The sequence below is a fragment of the Vanessa cardui genome, chromosome 24 (genome assembly GCF_905220365.1).
Source record: "Vanessa cardui chromosome 24, ilVanCard2.1, whole genome shotgun sequence".
NCBI classification, from domain to species: Eukaryota; Metazoa; Arthropoda; class Insecta; order Lepidoptera; family Nymphalidae; genus Vanessa; species Vanessa cardui.
In genome coordinates, this window is record NC_061146.1 from 4306548 (window position 1) to 4331323 (window position 24776).

Genomic DNA, 24776 nt, shown 5'->3' on the forward strand with positions numbered 1-24776 from the left:
TGTAATCGTAACAAAAACATATTGGAAGCAATAAATTTCTTATCAAAATATATTGTTTTACATTCAAAGTAATCGATATTTTGTTGATAACGCGGCATTTCCAAATGGACAATGCTCTACAATTCAGTGATTTTAATAACCTTTATTGTTTTTATTGATCTTGTACTCACTAATGTGGATAGAAAAGACACTTCAGTTAGTAAGTTATAAACATCGTAAATTTCACTATTATATTTAAGTAAATTACATACGTTTTTAAGACTTGAGCTTAATTAAGGAACCATGGAATACATCCCTGATATTTTACTTATGAAAAAATCAAAGTCTTATATCATAACGCTACGCAACTATTATTTGCTGATTTCCACAAATATGGCGAATAACATATATAGTCCAATGTGTCCAACAAATAACAGTAATTAAGCAAATATTTTGATATATTTAAATTATTAACGGTTTCAAATCCAGTCCATAATGTGAATGTTATGTGTACGTTTGTGAACTTGCCAAATATTTGACCAAACACGCTAAGCCAAGTAAAGCGTTGAAATACGAAAATTGTACGTTAATATCATTTCAATTCTTAAATAGAGTTTACCTGTAAAAGGGCTGATTTCTGACAAATGTTTCTCTGTATTTAGAGACAGAGATGCTTTTTCAAGACAAAAATTATATTCAATGAAAATATTGTTTTGTAATATAAATATAATATTGTAGCTTTATTTTTAAACTAACATTTTGACTTGAATTTCATTTAAATTTAGAACAAGATATGATGATGTTATGAATTGTTTCCAAGACTGTTTTTAATTTGATTTTTAAGTGAAATTCAAAATTAATCTAGACACCAATGAGCCTGAGCCCTTACAAGATGGTCGTCGACGCCACAACGCCGAAGACAAGCAAGCACTCAGAATCCGCAACGATTATGTATCCAGCATAAATAGTAATAAAGATAGTTTGCGAATTCGAGGCGGAAACACGACCGACACTAAGAATTTTCCGTACATAGCCGCTATTATTATAAATGGTAGACTGTGGTGTGCTGGGACCATTGTTGATGTCAATTGGGTGCTGACTGCTGCACATTGTCTTAATTAGTAAGTTCAATATCACATAGTCCTAATAAACAACAGCCTGTAAATTCCCACTGCTGGGCTAAAGGCCTCCTCTCCCTTTGAGGAAAAGGTTTGGAACATATTCCACCACGCTGTTCCAATGCGGGTCGGTTGAATACACATGTGGTTTCTATGAAATTTGTCACATGCAGGTTTCCTCACGATGTTTTCCTTCACCGCTGAGCACGAGATGAATTATAAAGACAAGTTAAGCACGTGAATCAACGGTGCTTGTCTGGGTTTGAACCCGCAATCATCGGTTAAGATGCACACATATATAAACCTCACGAACTTCGTATAAATGCTTCGAAATTCAAATAATTTGGTATTCTCATATTCATATATCCGAAATAAGGCAGTCAGTAATCGGTACCCTGAGATTACCCATTGGTTTCAGAAACATAGTCTCTGAAGACTTTTATTATTCACACTTTTATATTTCCCATAATAGATTGCGCGTATTTATGTTTTACCCGTTTGAAATTCACCTAAGTAAATTAGAATTTCAATTCTATTTAGTATGTCTTCTACTATAGAATATTTGGTCAAATTTCTGACTATTGTGCTCAACTTAAATTTTGCCTGAACAAAACGCTAAGATTACGATTACTAGATTATTTTCTATTGTCTTTGTCTCCTACTATAAACAAATTTTAAATTAATGTCTGAGAACAAATATTTATTCATTACAATACCTGTTCATGGCTCCGTTTATGTTCCTAATTCTTCTATTGTTCATAAAATCCGAATTCAATTTAAATTACATGTAATGGTGCGGAGTGAAGTACTGCAAGTATTTATTTATACAAAAATGTATTTAAATGTTGAAAAAGAGTAACTGAACTACTGAGTTTGCCGGTTCTTCTAGGTAGAATCTAGTTTCCGAACCGATGGTAGTAGCTACACTAATTATTGTTAAATGACGATTCAAAAGTGCTTGTAAAAGCCTACTTGGATAAAGTTTATTTTGAATTTGATTTTTGATCCATACTGATTATCAGATTATTGTAGATATTGACCTTTCAATTCTCTTAACACTGGAATGGGATCTTATTTCAATGACACTGAGGACTTAATCTTTTAAAGAATTAATATAACCCAGTATATCAAGGTTCCATGGAAGGTTTTCCCTTTTTCCTTTGTATTCTATAATTTGAGATATCGTTAAACCAATTATTGGTTACCAATGATTATTTTTTATATTCGAATGTGTGCAATAAATATAGTAAACCCAGTTCGTATTATTAACAAATGTCAATTTTATAAATTAAACATTTGGTCCTCAAAATCAGTGTTCTTCACGTGGCACCGATGAAGACTTTAGGGCAATATGTCAAGATCAGGGTGGGCAGCGCCCGGCCCCACGAGGGAGGGACGTTGGTTGATGTAGCCGGAGCAATTCGTCATCCCAAATTTGAAGAGGAACCAGTTCCACACGCTGATATAGCCTTGCTAAAACTTTCTGAAAATCTTGGTAAGCAAGTATGATAATGGAAGCAATATTAGTAATATCTTGTAATTAATTAATTATATATGATATACTTTCGCACGAATGCGATAGAAGTAAGTATATCATATTAGAAAAAACTAAAAAGTAGTAAAACTGTGTCTAAATCTCATTGTTATTCAATTAGATTAGTTGAGATAATCAAGGTTCTACTATACCCGAGTAGGTATATTAAAACCTCGATTATCTAAACTAATTGGGACCCACACTAATACGGAAATTCTAATCGGGGCTACTTTTGGAGACAAGATCAAACAATTACACACATTTTCACATGTAACCAGTATAGGCTATTAAAATGTGTCATATATATTAAAGTATAAAAAGCCGCAAACCAAATAAAATCTCGAAACTAATCAATGATTCAAATTTTAAATCTTAAAAGTTATACACAGTGGTTCTGTGAATACTATATAAAAAGAATCTCAAATATATTAATAATACATTTTTATCTATAACGTTTTACAGAATTTCAACAGCACATAAACCTCATCAGAATATATGACGGCATGAAGGAACCCTTCGCACAAAGCTTTGTGTCTGTAACGGGGTGGGGAGCTACACGTGTAATTATAACATATTATTTATTTCTTAAAAATATATATACGAAAACTTTTTGAAGATTGAAGGTAATGTTTAATATATTATAATAATAAAATGTATAATGTAAACTTATGAATGATTATTTTCAGGGTACAGACACGTCGTTCCGTGATCACACACCAGACCTTATGACAGCCCGACTTAAGGTGCGCACGCGCAGCTATTGCAGTGACGCATATCAGCTCGTCAACGGTTTCCAGTTCACGGCAGATTTCTTTTGTGCTTCCTTGAGAAATGGTACGAGAGATGCATGTTTGGTAAGTTTTAAATGAAAATGAACTCGACAACAATAACCTGTAAATTACCTACTGCTGGGCTAAGGCCTCTCTTTTGAAATGCACGCGTTCTAACCACTGGGCCATCTCGACTCTGTCAACTTAACTCATGACAATTAAATAAAAAAATCTATACGTAGACGCATATGTACAAAAGATAATACGATTAGGGTGACTAGAGACGCCCGCTTCCTGTTCATTATTTTAAAAATGGTAAACGATATAAAAACTCCAACTGTCCTTTCTAAACACGATGTATAAAATTTGCTTTGGCGACTAATAAATGCTATAAAATTAAATGATATTGAAATAATAACGGTCACATTTCATTAGTCTTTCCTTTTGTGTCCATAGTTCGATGCCGGGGCCCCGGCCGTGCAACACAACCGGCTAATGGGAGTCATGAGTTTCGGACCAGAGAGATGCGGTCACGAGTACCAACCGGCTGTTTTTATCAAGGCTTTTTATTTTAGGTATATCTTACAGTATAAATATTTTGTAGCTTAGTATATGATTCAACGCATATAACATGATAACGCACGCGCAAGTCCATAATTTATCTATACGAATATTATAATTATATATATGTATACATATATTATATTCTGTTATCGTAATAATTATTACTATATATTTATGTTATTCTATTTTATTTATTTTTTGTATCCTTTTCTTTCTATACTTTAGATTGAATACTTTTGATTTGTAACATCCGTATAAAGAACACACCATTTACCGTAGGTGAAAATTGTTATAGTTAATCCTAAATAAGGCATCCACGACACAAGCGCGCTTAGTGTGGACGCCCCTGGAAATCGCGCCATGATATCACTTCGGTCTTTCACGAACAAACCGCTGAACAACCCCCTAAAAAGCGAGCGAAGCCGTGGATAATCTAACTACAAAATAGATATAAGATTTGACATTGAGAACTAAGGTTGTCATATTTTAGGCAAATGTTCTTATTTATTTTTATTTAACAGATTATACAGAATTTCAAGGATTTAGCGAAAGCATAAACAGTGAATTAGGAACCAGCTTAGAGCGCGTTCAAATTTGATCTGCGCGCGTCAAAAGTCACTGAACGTTCGACAAATCTGAACGCACCCTAAAATAAGTGCATAAGTGCTTTATGCCAAACGGCTCTTCTGAATGATTTTATAAAACTGTAAATAAATAATCAGACGGCGAGACGTTTTTGATAATATACCAAAAAAAACTTTTCAACTTTTTAGAGATTTCGTAAAACACACGATATCATCATACAAGACGACGGCTGAACTGATTGAAGCGATGAAAGACATAGACCCGGTGGTCCGTCCACCGGTGCACGTGCTGGAGGACGGGCCGGTGTACAACCCGGACGAAGTCACGCAGCCGGACTTCAGACACGACTGACGATTTAATAAAAATATAATATAACATTATTTGTATTATTTAATACTATGTAACTCGTTTAAAGTACTTCGATTTCCTAATTACTCTGCACTTATGCACTACACTATTCTTGATAACTTACTATTATTTAAAATGCAACACTATTCCACTTAATTAATTAAGCCACTGTTTCACAAATCCATAATTAATAACATAGATTCACAAATTAAGTATATTTTTAGAACCAGAAGTAGGAAGTAGGTTAATCTCTAAAACAATTATCCTTAATTTAAAATAACAATCAATCTACCACAATAGAAAAACATTTAGTCAATATACAACACAAATAACCATCAATAATCACATTACACCGTAATAACTATATTCGCGATCTCAATGTGTCAACCATGAATCTCCCGCCTTTTCTTTTTTTTTAAAAAAGGAAAGTTGTGTAACTTGACGCAGTGTTGCTTGTTTATTCCAACAATATGTATAATATATAGTATATTCGTCTTAAATGCTCACGTGATTCGAATATATAATAATAATAATAGATAAATAACTCGAATTGTTTGTTTCAATTATCGTTTAATAATTAGGGATGGCAATGAAATACAACATCATATGTATTTATTATTTATTTAATACATAACTACAGAGAATCATCACTGCGGCCACCGAGCGGTGCCGCACGCCGTCACGGGCTCTCCCAAGTTTTTGGTACACTTAAATCAATTAAACGACACAAAATAATTATAAATCATACACTTATCGCGAGCTAGAGCTGGTGGACATTGAGGCGACGTTGGGAAAAATCCACTAAAAGAAAAAATATATATATTTGGGTCTTATATTAAAACATAATTTTCACCGATAAGATCACTACTAAGAGATATGAGGCGTTATATAAATACATACACTTAAATTCAATACCCAATAACAATGTATAAATTTCTTAGTTCAAAAATACCATATTTAATTCGGTGGCATAAAGTGGTAAAAAGCAATATTCCCAACGTAACTTAAAAATAAAGTTTAACAATGAAATAACTTGTATTTATCACAAGAGTCTAAATATAAAACGCGACGATGTCCACTAACGTTATCATTTATTTAAAAAAAAAAAAGGGAAACAATTTTGTGTCATTAATTTAAATCCGAAAAAGCGATCCGCTGTAAACATCATTGATTACACATGATCATATTGTTACCACGACGATATTCACTTGTCATCACTTTAAACGCATACAATAAACACCACGCGTATTCATGAACTCCCAGACCTCGAGGCGTAGCCCATGAGGCTGAAAAAGATTAAAATTAAAAAAAAAAGAGAAAAAATAATCGACCAGCCGAAGTTTAAATTAAAACTAAAAACAACGAGCGAACAAACATCGTATCATAACTTACAATCAAACACTATATTACACTGTTCTCCTTCATAATATACCGAGTGAGTCATTAAACCATAAATACATATATACTTACTTATATTCACTTTAACATCATACATAAAATATATAATCTAGAAAGAGTTGGATAGATTACATAGGGTTCTCATTTAAGCCCGGATGGGCCTTTACAGCACGGATGTCATTTAGTGACAAAATTTGAACCGAGTTTAATTAATAGTAATTAAACTTCATTTCGATTTAATTTACTTGTAAACTATTTTGACGTTAAAGTAAAATATAAGTAGGCTGTATAGACTTGGGCCTAAAGATTTTAAACATATTTTCTACAAGCAAACCTTTTTGGGAGATTTATTACATTTATAATAATCATTCGTTTGAAAATTAATAGAATGATTATTATTTTGTATTGTATCCCCCAAAATGGTCTTAGACAAATATATTAAAAACAAATTCAAATCCCGGTTTAAATACGACGTTAAAAAAATCATAATTCTTTAAAATCTTAATGAGGTTGATTCAATCATTACCAATAGAATAGATTACAAAATCTAGTCAATTACATTTGGACCGATGGTAAATAAATTAAAGATATCGTACATGATTCAAAATTAATATTTTTTGTTTCACAACACTATATTTCATTTACTGTTTATTTTTTATAAATTCAACGCAACAGATAAAAAACCTCATATACAATTTTCAATGTTTTTCTTCACAGACGAAAGATTTTATCAGTTTTCGTTTTAGTATAATAGAATTTGAGTTTTGTCTCCTTGTGTTAAGGTTGTTTTTATTATGACATTCAGGGTATAAATATCCAGTCTTAATGGGTTTAAGCGTAATGATACCTGACTGGGTGGTTGTCTGGGCCTTAGGAATTAGGGATGTATTCTATATAAACTCACACAATTTGTATTACATATTATTTAGTTTATTACTTTACTAAAAAAAGTTTCGAAATTGACATTTATTTTTAAATTAAAAGAACGCTATTATTCTTTCGGGCTGAATGGGTCTATAATTTGCATCATAGCTATTTTAAGTTTCAAGATTAAAAAAAAAATACTTTTACAGGATTTTTCTTTCAATTAACAGTAAATACATTAATCATTTAAGCAGTAGTTGGATCGAATTAAACTAAACCTAATCAATTTCAGAATGGTCACAGATAAAAAATAAAACAGATGATATAAAAAACAATAACAAAGTTCAATTTCATTGTAAAAATGACATATACGACCTTCATTATCAATAGAATACATCCCGATTTAAATAATTCAGTCATTGATGACGCGTTTCGCTTGAGGCTCCTCCAGCTCCGTTTCTGGTGGCTGTTCGATTCCAGGCAATATTATCTGCGTGTCCGACGCCTCTGATGGCTGTAAATAACAATAATATATTATTTAAACATACAATTTGCAACGAGACTTGAGTAACAATACATATTAAAAAATCATAATTCAAACGTGACAGTTTTAAACTCCTTACAATATTAATATTTATTTTGTAGAGACAGTTCTAGACATATTGTTGTCTTTATCTAACATGCGAAATTAGAAGCAAATAAAAAAATACAACGTGAATTGTTCGTGTTTAATAATGACCTATATTTAATTTCTCCGGCATGCAAATTCAAACCCTATACGGTAATTAACAGTTGATAAATCACATTGATCTTTGGTATATAATTAACTTATCGCACCGTTTCGAAACATGCAATTAAAATCATTTTTTCACAAACATTAAAAGACAAAGCAAATTATATATTGTATCCTGTCTACGAATCACAGATTTAATATAACTACAATACTACCAAAACCATTCGCTTCTGCTATAAATTATCAAAACCGATTTCAACAAAACCGTAACAAAATAATTAATATGAAATACAAAAAAAAAAACAAATCAAATTGTTTTTCTTTTTTATTATTTGTATAATGGCAATGGTAGTTTTCCAAATGCTAACATAAACACAACGCTAAATAATTCAAAAATAAAACAGCAATTTACATTATTTCTTTTCTCTTCGCCAAATAAACTACACGCTATAAAAATTAAAAAAATAATCAAATCGATGCATTATCTATTAAGTCATTTGTTTCTTTTCGTAAATAATTTCGTATAAATTGCATATAATGATGTAGCGTGTTTACCTTAGCATCGATACTTCCAGATCGGCCAACGACAGGCTGAAATGAAATTAGAGATATATAATGGGCATCGTACAACGCCCTTAGCTCGAGACCTTACTTGTATCGCTTAAATCAAACCACCACCCATATATTATGAAATATAACTAGCGACCCGCCTCGCCTGATACTACACTATTACATCACATTAGAAACTTATAAAAATATCAGTGTTTATTTACTATATTGTCCATGTATTATATACAATATCAAGGTAGTCTGGAAGAAATGGTTAATAAGCCATAAGGCCGCCTTTTGTTTCACCATTCGTTTATTCGTTTGTATATTCTGTAATCGTTTGTGATTGTAATTTTGGTGTACAAAAAAGTGTTAAATAAATAAATATACAAAAACCTTTCTCTTGAATCACTCTATCTATCAAAGAAATCCGCATCAAAATCTGTCGCGTAATTTTAAAGATCTAAGCGTATATATGAACAGGCAGCGATAAGCGACTTTGTTTTATACTATGTAAAGATAGTAGAGATATTAACTGTTGCTTCTCTACATATATACTGTAATGTTTTGTATGTACGGAAAAATATTAATGACTTTATGAAAAAATGTGATTCTTATAGCATTGTCACAAGGAACAAACACAATCTTGTTACTCCTGTTACTAGACTGGATAGTCAGTAAATGTTCTGTCGGCCAATGTATATGGTTCTATAACATGATCCCGAAAGCGTTCAAAATGATTTATTGCCAAAGGTTTTTTTAATTTGAGTTTTCGTTAAATATTTAACTGTCTAATTCCCAGAGCTTGTCTCTAGAGCGTGTACATCTACTTTTATGGCTCGGACATCAGTAAAGCAAGAATGAATAAGTGAAACAAGGATAGATCTTATGGGTTTTTTACAATACATTTCCTATCCTATAATACATTCTTGGATGAAAAAATAAAGGGTTTTTTTGTGATATGTTAATAGCCTATTTCAATGAAAGTAGGAAAAAGATTTGCTAATAACTCAGCTATATTGCGCACTACTAGGATGTAGTTGATGATTAATATATATTTATTTATAATACAACACCATTACACTTAATTACTTATTCCTGCTTTAAATTTATTTCTAAAATTCCGATAGCAATTTTCAATTTTTTAACGTTAAAAACGCCATATTTTTCGCATTTTTTTTAAATGAAAAATTACTTCATTTGATACATGACCTCGTGACTAATTCTCTCGAATGAAAATAGAAAACGTATTCATTTTTCTAACGAAAAACATAAATTACGAGAATACGAATATATTGTTTTCTCCAACAATGATTTTTAACAATATATTGACTTTGTCAAGGAAAGAGTAACCATTGACCCTTTTGGCATAACAACAGAGATTTTTGACAAAATGTTGAAAGGCGGGCGGACAAATGATGATAGACACCAGCGCGGAAAGAAACACTAACTACCAGCTATTACAACTAAGTTATTATGACCCTTGTGCCTGTATTACACTATCAGAATCACCCTTCATAACGGCGCACAAACATACTAAGTATTGCCGCCTGGCAGCGGAATAAAGGAAGAGTGTCTGGACGCAGGTGTGCTTGCACAAAGCCCTAACACAAAGTATCAACTTCTTTGTACCCACGGTACATGCATTTAAAATGACATAATTATCGATTGAGTAGTTAATTCGTACAAACCTAAAAAATAAACTCTGATGTCGACGAGATCTATAAGCAACTTTTTAATCTTTTGTAGTCAATCTAAGCACCACAATAATTTTTTTTTCTATACTAATATTATAAATACGTATGTCCTTTGTCTTTCTGTTACTCTGATTCTTTTTCTAGGTCAATGAACCGAATTCAATGGAATACGGTATAAAGTTAGCTTGAACTTGGTCATAGGCTACATTTTTAAATTTTTTTAAACCTACCAAAAACCACTAAAACGCGAGTGAATCTAGTATTGACTATATAATTTTATATTCGGTAATGAAACAGATAACTTCGAAAAGTCAAGAGAGTGAATCGTATAATCGAACTCAAATAATAAAGACTTTACTATTCTGTTTCTTAATAACTAACTGACTGATTAAGATTGCAAAATAATCGATTGATTCTTTTCACACAGTGAATGCTAAGCGGGCGAAGGTAATTCAGCTAGTTACGCGTCCGTGATATACTTTTTCATGTTCCTAATAATGAATAGACGAAAGTTCCCAATCGAGAGAGTGTAGACAGCGAAGTGAGTAGCGAGTGCGTGTCCTGATATATTGTTTCATGTTCCTACTACGGGATAAAAGTTCCCGATCGAGAGAGTGGAGACAGCGAAGTGAGTAGTCGCGGGTGTCGTCGCTCACCTCCACGTCGTTGGCGTTGTCGAGCGCGTCGGCGGGCCGGCCGCGCTTGCGCGCGCGCGCCGCCGCCTCGGGCGCGCCCGCCGGCCGCTTGGGCTGGAACTGACACGCGCACGGTTACTCATCTACTCATCGCTGCAGCGGCGACGGTGATAATAATTATAAATGTACACAATTTTGTTATCTAAACACAATGCTCATTATCTAAATCTAAGGTTATTACATTGGCATCCTTTGTATTTGACCTCTGACTCTAAACCTAATATAAATTGTGATATTAGAGTCAGCGATTCCTCAAGAATAAATTGCACACTAGATTTTTTAGAAACGGAATGCTTTTAAAAGTGTTGTAAAAAAAAAAGTTTATATAAAAATAAGTGAAGAGAGAAAAAAAAAAAATCTAATCTACTTAAAAATAGTTTGTGTGTGTGTGTGTGTGTGTGTGTGTGTGTGTATGTGTGTGTGTGTGTGTGCGTGCGCGCGTGAGTGCGTGCGTGAGTGCGTGCGTATGTGTGTGTGTGTGTGTGCGTGTGTGTGCGTGCGCGCGTGAGTGCGTGCGTGAGTGCGTGCGTATGTGTGTGTTTGTGTGTGCGTGTGTGTGCGTGTGTGTTCGTGTGTGCGTGCGCGCGTGAGTGCGTGCGTATGTGTGTGTGAACGTATGCTTATGAAGGCGGCAGACTGCGGGCAGGGCGCGCGTCGGCGAGGCGTCTCACCTGCAGCTCGGGCGGCAGGAAGACGCGCGTGTTGACGAAGAAGTCGGGCTGCGGCGCGAAGTACATGGTGGGGATGCGCGCGTCGGACGGGAAGTCGCGCAGCTCGAAGCTCGTGGAGCGCGCCCAGATCACCGACATCGCCAGGTCGCACGTCGCCCACAGCTTCTGCGGGGGGACGGGGGGGGGGGGAGGGCATGTCATTACAAGTGACGTACAAAGTATAATCGTAAAGAATATATAACGTACATAATTAAACGCGTCGTCCGTTTCATTTAACGCGTCCTTGTGGTTCTTCATTCGCTCCACGAGGCTCTTGTAGAAGCCGTAGCAGTAGAAATCGTTGCGGGTTATTAGGGGCTCCAGCACGAACCAGAGACACTGTTTTATCACCTGGAAATTAAAATCATATTTAGTATATAGCATAAGATGAGACAATAGTAAGATTAGGCGCTTAGGCGTGCCTTGGATAAAATAAGGCTATACTTTATAGCTCTTAGTCTTTATAACAAACATAAAAGCAAAATTCTTAATGTTGTTATGTTGTATCTCGGCTTATCTCTTCTATAATATGCATGACTTATACAAGTAATCACTACTAAGCAATAATATGATAATTTTGACTAATTACCACTAAGATGGCCAAGCTTACACTGTATCTTTCAAATCAATTAATCTTGATTGATTTATAAATGTCACATGCAGAGCCAGTGCATATTAAAATGAAATGATACATACCTTAAGCTGTGCTACGTTATCGTAGGCGGTAAATCCTGGATCATGAGCCAGCACCGGCACCGCGAATACCATCATGTAATCCGGTAGGATGTGTGGCAATTGGCTCACTGCTCGTTCAACTAGAACGATCAACAAATATTATAAGAAAAAACGTTTCCATAGATCCACTTTTAAAATGCAATTAGAGATTTTTAATGTTTCCATAGATCCACTTTTAAAATGAAATTAGAGATTTTTTCAAGATTGTAGTTTGGAATATATTTATCATTTCTGCATTATTTGTAAATTATATGATCGCAGTGAGTTTATATATCTATATGACGTTTATATACTACTAGACCATATTTGCTCTTATATAAAACTAATTTTTGTGTTTATCCCTTTTGGTACCTTTTTAGTTTTTGTTTGTGGTAAAGTTATCACCTATATTAGAGGCAAAACTGTTTGTCTTTATTTTTTATATATTTATGTACAGTACGACACAACTTAGATGTCGCATCGGCAAAATTCGTAAAGCCGATCACATCCGAATTAAGCACGCTATCCCAAATTATCAATATTTATTTCTCATGCGAATATGGTCTTTGCACAAACGTAATAACTTGTAATATCATATGACCTAATATATTCGTCGATTTACATGCACTTGCTTTTTCTGACGCGTGAATCCATAGCGGGAGCTATTTGTATTGGTCGTGTAAATCGACAACAATCGGTTAGTGTCGTAGTAACGCAAGTCTATGGTTATGGTTACCTTTGGTGCCGATGGTGATGTTGCGCACGTACTCGCGGCGCCGCACGACGTCGGCCAGCATGTACTGGCGGATGAGGCCGCGGATGCGCCGGTCGGGCTCGCGCCCCGCCAGCGCGTACATGCCCATGAAGTCCAGCGGCAGGCACTTGTTGGGGATGCCCTGCGCACCAACGACAACACATTAATCACATACTGGACTCAGTGTGGTATTGTCAGGTATTTTAAACCTTATTTTTCACCACAGGTGTAATCCTACTATGTTACATTTAATTCAAATCCGACCACCAAACGACAACTCATTAATCACATACTGGTATACACAGTGTGGTATTGTCAGATATTTTAAACCTTATTTTTCACCACAGCTGTAATCCTATGTTACATTTTATTAAAATCTACATCTCTTAATTTATCTCTCGCATAGACCGAGATGGCCCAGTGGTTAGAGCGCGTGCATCTTAACCGATGATTGCGGGTTCAAATCCAGGCGAGCACCACTAAATATTCATGAGCTTAATTTGTGTTTATAATTAATCTCGTGCTCGACGGTGAAGGAAAAAATCGTGAGGAAAATTTGATAGAAATTCTGCTATGTGTGTATTTCACCAACTCGCATTGATGTAATATGTTCCATACCTTCTCCTCAAAGGGAGAGGAAATTTACAGGCTGCTGCTGTTGTTATTGTTGTTGTTGTATCTTATGCGTTTTTACATTGGTCACAATGCAACTTAATTATTAAAAGCATTAAATGATTACCTTTGATAAACCTTTATGTAATTTCGCCGCAAAACCTTCTCTGACTTGTGGTACTTCATCCTATAACAAAACAAATCGTCATAAGCAAACACTGATACCGAGATATTAACACATCCAACCCTTAAATTTCAATACATGTAGCGAATATTTATTTTTAAACCAGCCCCAATAATTCCTTTTCTCAATACATAATATGACAGTTTGTCTTTTACAATTTTCTTGACATTTGTTGGATTTTGCAAACACTGACACTTCTACCTACAACACATCCAACCCTTAGATTTCTCATATCCAGTGAATAATATTTATTTTTAAAACCAGCCCCAATTTATTTTTCTCAATACATAATATAAACCGACAGTTGGTCGATTATATTTTTCTTCAAAGTTGACATTTGTTTAATTATTGTAGTGTGAAATGGGTGTCGTGAGTGCTTTACTCGAGATGGCCCAGTAGTTAGAACGTGCATCTTAACCGATGATTGCGGGCTCAAACCCAGGCAAGCACCGCTGATTCATGTGCTTAATTTGTTTTTATAATTCATTTCGTGCTCAGCGGTGAAGGAAAACATCGTGAGGCAAACCTGCATGTGACAAATTTCATATAAATTCTGCCACTTGACGACCTCCATGGTCGAGTGGTGTGTACACCGGTTTTCATGGGTACGCCACTCTGAGGTCCCGGGTTCGATTCCCGGCCGAGTCGATGTAGATTACCATTAGTTTTCTATGTTGTCTTGGGTCTGGGTGTTTGTGGTACCGTCGTAAATTCTGATTTCCATAACACAAGTGCTTCAGCTACTTACATTGGGATCAGAGTAACGTATGTGATGTTGTCTCATATTTATATTTATATTTACATGTGTATTCCACCAACCCGCATTAGAACAGCATGGTGGAATATGTTCCAAACCTCCTCAAAAGGGAGAGGAGGCCTTTAGCCCAGCAGTGGGAATTTACAGGCTGTTGTTGTTGAGTGCTTTACTCACCACCATGAGATGCGAGAGGTTGTAGAACTGGTCGGCGGTGAACTGGTCGCCGACGCCCTTCTGCTCGCAGATCTTGAGCATGGCGGCGCCTGCGGCAAGCCGAAGGTGGGCCATCTCCGCCTTGGACACCTGCTTTTGCTGGGAACATGATTCAGCGGCTTGTGATGTTGGGGATTATTGTGTTCAATACAAGCCACCACCGAACTATTGTCGTGACGCTTCGGATAACTCTATTGGCTATAACCTCATTTTTTCTAAATTACAAGAATAATTTCAATCCCATGACTATGAAATATTTATATAGATTATATATTTCCAATATTCCAACCAAAGTAAGAGTAAAGATGAACAAACAATTTTAACACTGAGTTGATACAACATAGTTCGAGACCTTGATTAATCTATGATATTATTTCGAGCAAAAGTTACCTTAGTAATATCAGTCAAGTTTTTATCAATAACTATAATCTGTAATAAGAATCTTTAAGAGTTTATTTATAACTTCATCTTCTTTGATTGGTATAGGAAATGTAGTGGTTAGTTTGATAAACTTTTTTCTTTTGTTTGTCAAAGGCGAAAAGAATGGAATCATACATAAAACTTAAAGTACCTGTAATAAGTCTCCTTTATGGACAATGAAAGCATTGAGCATCCTAAACGTCTTCTGTGCAGATAATTCGTCCTTCTTCAATCCCAGCAGCCAGCGGGCCATGCACTTGAGTCCCTCTAGCTTGCAACGAGTTTCCTCCGGTAGTTCCTCCTCCGGGCACCAATCGTTATCCGGCGCGTTGGGGCCACCCCCACCCTCGCGTACTAGCAACTCTTTTACTATCTATTGAAATAATAAAAAAAATGTATTAATAAAATAAATTTACAGAAATATATTCTATAATAAAATAGTACATATAGGAATGTAAGTAGCCCTGTGGTCCGAGTAAAGATAACTAAATAACTTTGACTTTGAATTCATGACATTATTGGTCGAAATCTATTTAGTCTGTGCTGTTCACGACAAAAGAGCGTTTTGAATGACGTCATATCTTTGTTAATTACTTAATTGGGAACAGTGTTATATCATAAATAAAATTGTATTAAATAAAGTGGAAGTCGTCACCGACAAATAAGTGTCTATATAAGTATAGCGGGTCATAAGATACAGTCTGGTAATAGACAGACCGCGGACTACGACCAAGGCTTAGCAATCCCAAGGCTTAGGGTCCCATTTCATACATTTAGATACGGAACTCTACAAAACAGATTATAGATTATAACATAGGAGACCTATTAGCGAACCCGCATGTACAACTCGTACGAATCAACTGTGCACTTCTCTGGAATGCGACCCCTCTCCCGCTACCCCGTAGTCGCCGTAAGCGCTCAGTAGCGATAGCATCTTTGTTAATAAATACAAAAATGATCTTAGACTATGAAAAATGTCACCGCAATGAAAAACCTAGCGTTCTCTTGCCGTTTTTTTATTGTTAAGCTGTAATATCATATCGGTCCATATGTATCTATTTAATTATATAGTATTATAAGGCCTTATCATAAGAACGACCCTTTATCAACATAAAAAAAATTATATATTTTTATATAATTCTCATTTTTTTTTGCAATCAGTATCGTTCTAATGACGTCACAGAGCGAGGTGCACAGTTAATTCCTACGAGTTGTAACATGTAATTTACAGGTTTGTTTAGTTTTACTTCACTATTTGAGTAAGCTGTATTAAGTCATAGATCAGCATGTAAATACTAGTCAGTTACTCAGTACCTTTCTGGAGACGATGTTCTTGATGTGCACGGGGAAGTTGTCGGGCAGGTTGTGCGCGATGTGGCCGAGCGTGACGATGGCGGTGCGGTAGTGCTCCGAGTGCGGGCTCAGCGTGCTCTTCAGCGTGTCCAGGATCTCCGTGAAGATCTGCGACCGCTGCTCCGGGACGTTCACGAACAGACATCTGGAAGGGAACGACTCTGGTAATATAGGCTATTCGACAATGCGACAAATAAATTGTGAATTATTTTAATCAGTGTATATTATGAGTTTAAAATGAGGTTATATACTAACGAAACTTTTTTTTTTTTTTTTTTTTTTTTTTTTTTTTTTTTTTTTTTTTATGGTATAGGTGGCAAACGAGCAGGAGGCTCACCTGATGGAAAGTGACTACCACCGCCCATGGACATCTGCAACACCAGGGGGCTTGCAGGTGCGTTGCCGGCCTTTGAGAAAGGAGTAGGCTCTTTTCTTGAAGGTTCCCATGTCGTATCGGTTCGGAAAAACCGCCGGCGACAGCTGGTTCCACAGAGTGGTTGTGCGAGGCAGAAAATGTCTAAGAAATCGCGCTGTTGTGGATTTTCGGACATCAAGATGGTGCGGGTGAAACTTAGAATTTTGACGAGATGTCCGAAGGTGAAATTCAGCAGCCGGGATTAATCCGAACAATTCCTCGGAACATTCCCCGTGAAAAATTCGGTAGAAGATGCAGAGTGATCCAACATCTCTACGCAAAGCCAAAGGATCAAGGAGATCGGAAAGGGCTTGATCGTCGATAATTCGAGCCGCTCTACGTTGGATGCGGTCAAATGGAAGGAGCTGGTACTGGGGAGCACCCGCCCAGAGGTGAGAGCAGTACTCCATGTGAGGCCGAATTTGCGCCTTGTAAAGTTTTAGGCGATGGGCCGACGTGAAGTACTGTCTCGCCTTGCTGAGCACACCGAGCTTCTTTGAAGCCAATTTGGCTTTGCCTTCCAATTGACCGCGGAACTGAACGAGGCTCGAAATATCAACGCCAAGTATTCCGATACTACCTGTAGCGGCTATCGGGATGTTCTCAAATCGTGGAGATACGACAAATGGTGTTTTTTTAGCAGTTAACGCGCAAACTTGCGTCTTTTTGGGGTTGAAATGGACTAAATTTAGCCGGCCCCAGTTCGAGACTTCGTTTAACGAAGACTCGATTTCAGACACAAGTTTGTTCCGGTTTTCTTCGACGTTTTCCCGAGAAATATTAGCGCGGCCGGTGTATAAGGTGTCAACGGTACTGTCGTCTGCATAGCAATGAATGTTCCCGATTTGCAACAAATCATTGATATGCAGAAGAAACAGAGTGGGTGATAGGACGCAGCCTTGTGGAACACCAGCATTGACGAATTTTAAGTCAGAGCATGCACCGTCGACAACGACCTTGATGCTCCGATCTGCCAAAAAGCTGGTAATCCAATTGCATAATTTCCCGGGAAGCCCATAAGAAGGAAGCTTCGAAAGAAGCGCTTTGTGCCATACGCGATCGAAGGCCTTCGCTATGTCCAAGCTGGCTGCTAATGCCTCCCCCTTGCTCTCAACTGCTTCAGCCCACCTGTGAGTAAGGTAAACTAGAAGATCACCGGCTGAGCGACCCCGACGGAAACCGTACTGGCGGTCACTAATCAGCTGATTCTCCTCTAGGTACCGCAGGAGCTGGCAGTTAATAAGGGACTCCATTATCTTGGAGAGCAAGGAGGTGATGGCTATAGGCCTATAATTGGACGGATCTGAGCGGTTGCCTTTTTTAGGGATCGGATGCACCAAAGCAGTCTTCCAGGAGTTCGGGACGACGCCTAATGCGTAGGATTGCCGGAAAAGACGCGTTAAGACCGGTGCCAACTCGGGAGCACATGTCCGTAGCACGATTGGAGGGATGCCATCGGGTCCACTCGACTTGTGAATGTCCAAGGAAAGAAGTGCTTTCCGAACTGCACTTTGCCGAAATTTAACCTCCGGCATCGTCGTATCACATCGTGGGATTGATGGAGGTGACTTTCCTTGGTCATCCAGAGTCGAGTTCGACGCGAAGAGAGACCCTAAAAGATCGGCCTTCTCCTTCGCGGTATGGGCCAATGACTCACCGTCCCTGTGCAAAGACGGAAAAGAAGGCTGACAGAAATTCCCTAGGACAGCCTTAGCGAGAGACCAGAACGCACGTGTTCCTGATGGGAAGCGCACCAGTCTCTCGCCAATTCTGCCAATGTACTTCGACTTCGCCTCAGCTATCACGTTTTTGAAGGACCTGGAGGCAGAGTTATATTCCTTTCTGAATGTGCTGGTGTTTGTATCACGAGACGCCGATGCGTTAGCCCAGTCTTGGTAGCGTTCCCATTTTCGGCGTGAAGCCGTCTTACAGAGGCGACCAAACCAGGGCTGGGACTTGCCACCAATGGGCACCGCAGAATATGGAATGAAAAGTTCCATACCCTGAAGCACCACATCGGCGACAGAGTCAGCAACAACGCTCGGATCATCCATCGAGAAACAAACTCGCCCCCATGGGTAAGATGCAAAGAAGGACCGCATCCCATCCCAATCTGCTGACTTGTAGTGCCACACGCGACGACAGCCCGCGAAACGAGGTCGTGAGTATCGTGTAACTGGCACTGTACTCCGGACGAGACTGGTCCGACGAGCCCAGAGGGGGATCGACGACAATCTTATAGCCGTCCGGATGCGAAGTCAGCAGAAGGTCCAACAGGGAAGGTGTACGATCCTCCACGTCCGGTATTCGCGTTGGCGAGGTGACCAGTTGTGTCAAATCATAAGCCAAAGCGAAGTCGAGAACAGATCTACCCGCATGATCAGTGGTGCGTGATCCAAGCCACTCTGTATGATGAGCATTGAAATCGCCCAGAATAATGATCTCTGCGGATGGAGTCTGCTGCAGCACGGAATCTGTAGCCAATTGGACGTGCTCAACCAGTCGGTCGGTTTCGGCATTACCGCTATGGGACCTATAAAGGCACGCGTAGATTCGCGGATGGTCGTCGCAGTCTACGCGCAGCCAGATAATTGATAGGTCCTGCCCTTCAAGGCTGCCGAGGCGTCGAGAGCAGATATCATCTCTGACGTAAACGCACACCCCAGCTCGTGGCACAAAAGTATGCTCCAATTTGTACCCGGGGTAAGAGAGAAAAGACGTATCGGCAGGAGAAGATATCTGGGTCTCGGTAAGAAAGAGCAAGGCCGGCTTCGCCGTCTCAAGGTGAAAGTGAACGGCATTCAAGTTGGAGTTGAGTCCCCTTATGTTGCAGAAGTCCACAGCGAGTGTGGTAGGGGTTGCCTTATGATGCCTGCTCCGCTTGCCCCGAACAGTGGCGAGCGCAAAATTGCCCCCCCCAGAATTCGGAGGGCAGCCTGGGCATCCCTGCTCAGGCGGTGTACGTCCTGAGCATGGATGCCCAGAGAGGGATTCTCCATCGCAGTCGCTGATGGTACCCTCCTGGGGTAATGTCACCAAATTCTGCACAACCATGTTTTGGGGGGAGAGGGATCGGGCCTCCGGAACTCTCACTTACCGGACGAAACGCGGTAGCATAGCTACCACTTCACGCCGATTTTAAGTGAGAGAGTGGTACTTCCCCGGGCGTGCCGGCCCATTCGACTGCAACCGAGAGGTATGCAGTGTGGCACTACCACTTGCAAATAATACTCAATTTATTCGAAAACAAATAAATAAAAATGTTTTTTTTTCAAACGTTTGTCACATGACACAAAACGATCCTGATTGGCCGGGCTTATGATGAAATCACTTTCTTGTAAACCTTGCTTTTCTACTATATGTACCACAGATTAAAATACAGGAAAGTGACGTCACCGACCCCATTTCAGCGACATATTGTCCAAGTAGCGTTTTTGCGCGTTATTTAAATATGGAATTTTTAATATGATATTTTTCGGCAAATATGTAAGAAATAAAAAATCTACTTTTACTGAGTTCCTTAACCTCTACTAAATAATATAAAATGGATTTTAAAAAAATAGTCAAATAGCCTATTGACTGCTATCCGTACTGTACAATATTGTCTTTACATAAAATAGCTATTTACTAATTTATCTTCCTGATATTATTAATTTGACATTCATTAGAAGATGATAGAATTATTGAAACAGTCGCCCTCTAAGACATTTATAAATAAAGCCCTTAATGTATTCTTGTTATGATATAAGTAGGCAAGCAAATGCCATTTAAACGTAAGCCCAGTGCCCAGAGACAATGGCGATGTAAGGAATAGTTAACATTTTTTAAAAGCGGCACCTTTGTATGCCACACAAGTGTTGATTCACACTTGTATTATCCCAAAATAAACTATATGTTCATAGTAATGAAAAATCTATACTTATAATTAAACACACATTTTAATTTAATATTAAATTATATTTTTGTCTTACGATTTACCCGTCAATGTGAGACAGTAACGTCCATTTTATAAGAAAATCAATGAAGATATTACATACCTTACAGCATTTTTGGCTTGTTTCGGAGTACCCACTTCAGCGTACGCCTTACAGAGTGTGATCAGTTTAGGGAACAACGCAGGGCAGGCTTCACCTACGAATAAGATTATCAATTAGTAACTTACATATACAATCACTGTAACAACGGCTGTGCCGTCTTTTTAATTGTTTTTCTTTTGACGACCTCCGTGGTCGAGTGGTATGTACACCGGTTTTCATGGGTACGCCAGAGATCCCGGGTTCGATTCCCGGCAGAGTCAATGTAGATTATCATTAGTTTTCTATGTTGTCTCGGGTCTCGGCGACCTCCGTGGTCGAGTGGTGTGTACACCGGTTTTCATGGGTACGCCAGAGATCCCGGGTTCGATTCCCGGCAGAGTCAACGTAGATAATCATTAGTTTTCTGTTATCACGGGTCTGGGTGTTAGTGGTACCGTCGTAACTTCTGATTTTCCATAACACAAGTGCTTCAGCTACTTACATTGGGATCTGAGTAATGTACGTGATGTTGTCTCATATTTATTTATTACTCCCAAAGAAAGCAATGGACGTAAATTGATCCAAGTTCGAAATATCTACTACCAAACAGTTAGTTGCATTAGGTTTATTGAGGATATTGATGGTACAATGATGGGGGGGGGTGGACACTCACTGAGCGGTCGGTACTTCCCGAGGAAGGTGAGCGCGGCGAGCACGTGCGGCGCCACAGCCTCGTCGTCGAGCTCCAGCAGCGACGTCAGCCGGCGCAGAACGTCCTCGTGCAGGAAGTGAGCCGGGAACACGAACGACAGCATCACCAGAAGCTTCAGACCGCGCTCCGCCGCGCGCGACACGTCGATACCTGCGCACGCGCACCCTCACACACTACCCGCAACTCGCACCAAGTGACGAGGCTGAGTGCCCAATCGTCTTGGATATGTAAAAGCGATGAGGCTGAGTGCCCAATCGTCTTAGATATGTCAAAGCGATGAGGCTGAGTGCCCAATCATCTTAGATATGTAAATACTAACATAACACCAATCCGTTTTTAAACAAGGTATTTATTTCAATACATATTGATGTCATAACTGAAGTGGAAATTTATTCACTTATATATTTCTGTGATTCATTAATAAAGTTATAACCTTTAGATATTCCACTGCTGGCATAAGATTGATCAGAGGTTTGGATTGGTGGATACTCATATGCATAATTAAATTAAAGTTGAACACTTGCGAGTATCCTTTTAATGTTTCCTACATCGTCGAACACGAGACGAATTATAAACACAACACTATTGATAAGAATATTAAAATATATTTATACAGAGTGCTCTAAAATGTATACATAATATAATGTTTTTTTCTATGGTATACGTTGGCGAACGAGCATATGGGCCACCTGATGGTAAATGATCACCATTACCCATAGACAATGACGCTGTAAGAAATATTGACTATTCCTTACATCGTCAATGTGCCACCAACCTTGGGAACTAAGATATTATGTCCCACGTGCCTGTAGCTACTGGCTCACTCACCCTTCAAACCGCAATACAACAATACTGAGTACTTGTTATTTGGCGGTAGAATATCTGATGAACGACTTATACAGCTGCTTCTGTCGTCGTTATGTGACCACTAACCGCATTCCTCGGCTATGGAGGGGTCGACGCCCCGCACGGCGCCCTCCACGTACCCCACCAGGATGAGAAGCGACTCGTGGTCCACCATCACCGAGCTGACTCGCTCCAGGAGCATCTTCACTGTGTTGTAGTATAGATTCGTCATGACCGGCTGACCCAATTTTTTTAAGACGTTCGACTGTAAAAGAATTAAAATGTTTCTTATAGAATATACAACAACAACAGACTGTAAATTTCCTACTGTTGGCCTCAGGCTCCTTTTGGTTTGGAACATATTCCACCACGCTTTTCCAGTGCGGGTTAGTGGAATGCACACGTGGCAGAATTTCGTTGAAATTAGACACATGCAGGTTTCCTCACGATGTTTTCCTTCACCGCCGAGCACGAGATGAATTATAAACACAAATTAAGCACACATATATATAGTGGTGCTTGCCTGGGTTTGAACGCAATCGTCGGTTAAGATGCAGCTACATATTCTACCACGCTGATCTAATACGGGTCGCTGGAATACTCGGAATATACTACATATTTTATTTTATCTTAACAATTTATTTAAAAAAAGAATAAAAGCAATAATGCCTCCAATTAATTTAAGAACTATTAATATTCCTATTAACCTCTCTTTTTGAACCTCTCCTAAACTAAACTGAACTGAAAAACTGTAAGAAAAGGGGCAGGATCGACCCTATGACTTTTTACACCGTTAGGCGGCCCGTGAACCATTGCGATATTGACTTTACAAGTTTTAATTGAGTAATTACACTAACCGTTGTCCGGACACAGACTTCACAGCTGACATTGGGATTCAATATCGTCTCCATCCCTTGCAAAAGCTCGGGAGCGGCGTTCATGTGACTCGAAAATTTATTCAGGAACTCTTGAGCCTTCACTGACTCCGGTAGGAATTTCGAACTTATGTGCAGGACCTTAGCGATCATTTCCTTCTGTACGGCCGGCGTCGCGGGTTTCCTGTGCAGCTCTATCCATTCGGCGACCGTGCGCCTCACAGCGAGTTGGTGCTTTTGTAACTCTATGAACGCCTTCGTTGCATTATCGTCGACATTTGACATTAAATAGTACAACTTTTTCATCCTCACCGGCGGCGGCAGTGTGTACGGAACCAGGGACGTATTTAAAAGCCTCTCGACCAGTAATCTATCCTCGAGGGCTGTCATGTAGTACCCGTGGAGGATTTTGTCTTTGATCCACTGTACGGCTTTCTCCGTGGCTGGGGGGACGCTTTCCTCAGTTAAGAACTTTTTGTATATCATCGCTAAGCCGGACATCGCCTCTTTGCGTATTTTGAACTTCTTATCCAGCGTCCTCTCGCGGACGAAATGTAGGAGATCCTCGGATTCTGCGACCGCTTGGAAATCTCTTTGAGCGGTTGCTATGATGGCCATAACGACTTCGTAACGCACCTGTTCGTGCGCATCGTGTTGTCTCATCTTGAGGGTTTCCGTTATATCTTTTCTGAGGTCAGGGTGGTGGACGAGGAAGTGCATGCAGTACTGGACGCACTTGATCCGTATCTGAACGGATATGTCGTTGAACCTTCCGAGGAATGCTCGCCAGAGGGCGGGGTACTGCTGGGCGAGGGTTGAGCCCGGCTCGGAAAACATCCGCGCGAGTAACGCGACCGCACTCAATCGCTCTTGGAAGTGCGCGGACTTGAGCTTGCACTCCAGTTGCGGCAGCACAGACAGCAGCACAGACGGACAGCATTGATTTAACTCGTATATTAACTCATATACTTTAGAAAATATTAGAAGATTCTTCTCTTCCTTTCCCAAGATTAAGACGTGATTAAAGAACTGGAAATAAAGAATATCTTTAATTAGTTACGTACAGTTCATTTTATAATAATATAAATGCGAAAGTAACTCTATCTGTTGCTATTTCACGAGCAAACTTCTTTCAAAAACATTGCTATTTTACTATACCTGACACTTAACGAGCAATTCCTAAAACTACGACTACTAGTATCAAATCTTCACTTGAACGATTAAGCTAACAAACATGCTCGCAAATTATATTCATATCAGATTAATCCTGTTCATTTATTAAATCAAATATTCAATTGTTCTTTTAGGTAAAATTGTATACAAGTCTGTTTGATTAAGAATTGACATCTACTGACTAAGAC

General features: G+C 38.6%; 2 protein-coding genes across 4 annotated transcripts in view; one reads left to right on the plus strand and one right to left on the minus strand.

Moving 5' to 3' along the window:
- The first annotated feature begins 90 nt into the window (after positions 1-90).
- Positions 91-4919, plus strand: LOC124540252 (trypsin-like). 2 transcript variants are annotated; one of them, XM_047117717.1, is made up of 7 exons: positions 91-199; positions 845-1100; positions 2411-2592; positions 3094-3191; positions 3318-3485; positions 3858-3976; positions 4739-4919. In XM_047117717.1, the coding sequence occupies exons 1-7, from the start codon at positions 112-114 to the stop codon at positions 4899-4901; spliced, it is 1074 nt and encodes a 357-aa protein (XP_046973673.1). In that variant the 5' UTR covers positions 91-111; the 3' UTR covers positions 4902-4919. The 2 variants fall into 2 exon arrangements, with proteins under 2 accessions (XP_046973673.1, XP_046973672.1); XM_047117716.1 differs by having other exon boundaries at positions 105-199; positions 824-1100.
- Positions 4920-5500: 581 nt separating this feature from the next.
- Positions 5501-24776, minus strand: part of LOC124539960 (sister chromatid cohesion protein PDS5 homolog B) — a 40759-nt gene continuing 21483 nt past the window's right edge. Inside the window, exons 6-20 of one of the 2 annotated variants that reach the window (XM_047117334.1) lie at positions 23398-24444; positions 22628-22805; positions 21656-21844; positions 21004-21097; positions 16513-16696; positions 15350-15571; positions 14740-14877; positions 13752-13811; positions 12995-13154; positions 12241-12359; positions 11752-11895; positions 11506-11670; positions 10796-10894; positions 8449-8484; positions 5501-7674 (exon numbers count right to left, since the gene is read on the minus strand). In XM_047117334.1, the coding sequence (XP_046973290.1) occupies positions 7573-7674; positions 8449-8484; positions 10796-10894; positions 11506-11670; positions 11752-11895; positions 12241-12359; positions 12995-13154; positions 13752-13811; positions 14740-14877; positions 15350-15571; positions 16513-16696; positions 21004-21097; positions 21656-21844; positions 22628-22805; positions 23398-24444 (2937 nt within the window). In that variant the 3' untranslated portion in view covers positions 5501-7572. The remainder of the gene's footprint in view (positions 7675-8448; positions 8485-10795; positions 10895-11505; positions 11671-11751; positions 11896-12240; positions 12360-12994; positions 13155-13751; positions 13812-14739; positions 14878-15349; positions 15572-16512; positions 16697-21003; positions 21098-21655; positions 21845-22627; positions 22806-23397; positions 24445-24776) is intronic. The other variant, XM_047117335.1, reaches the window with a different exon arrangement.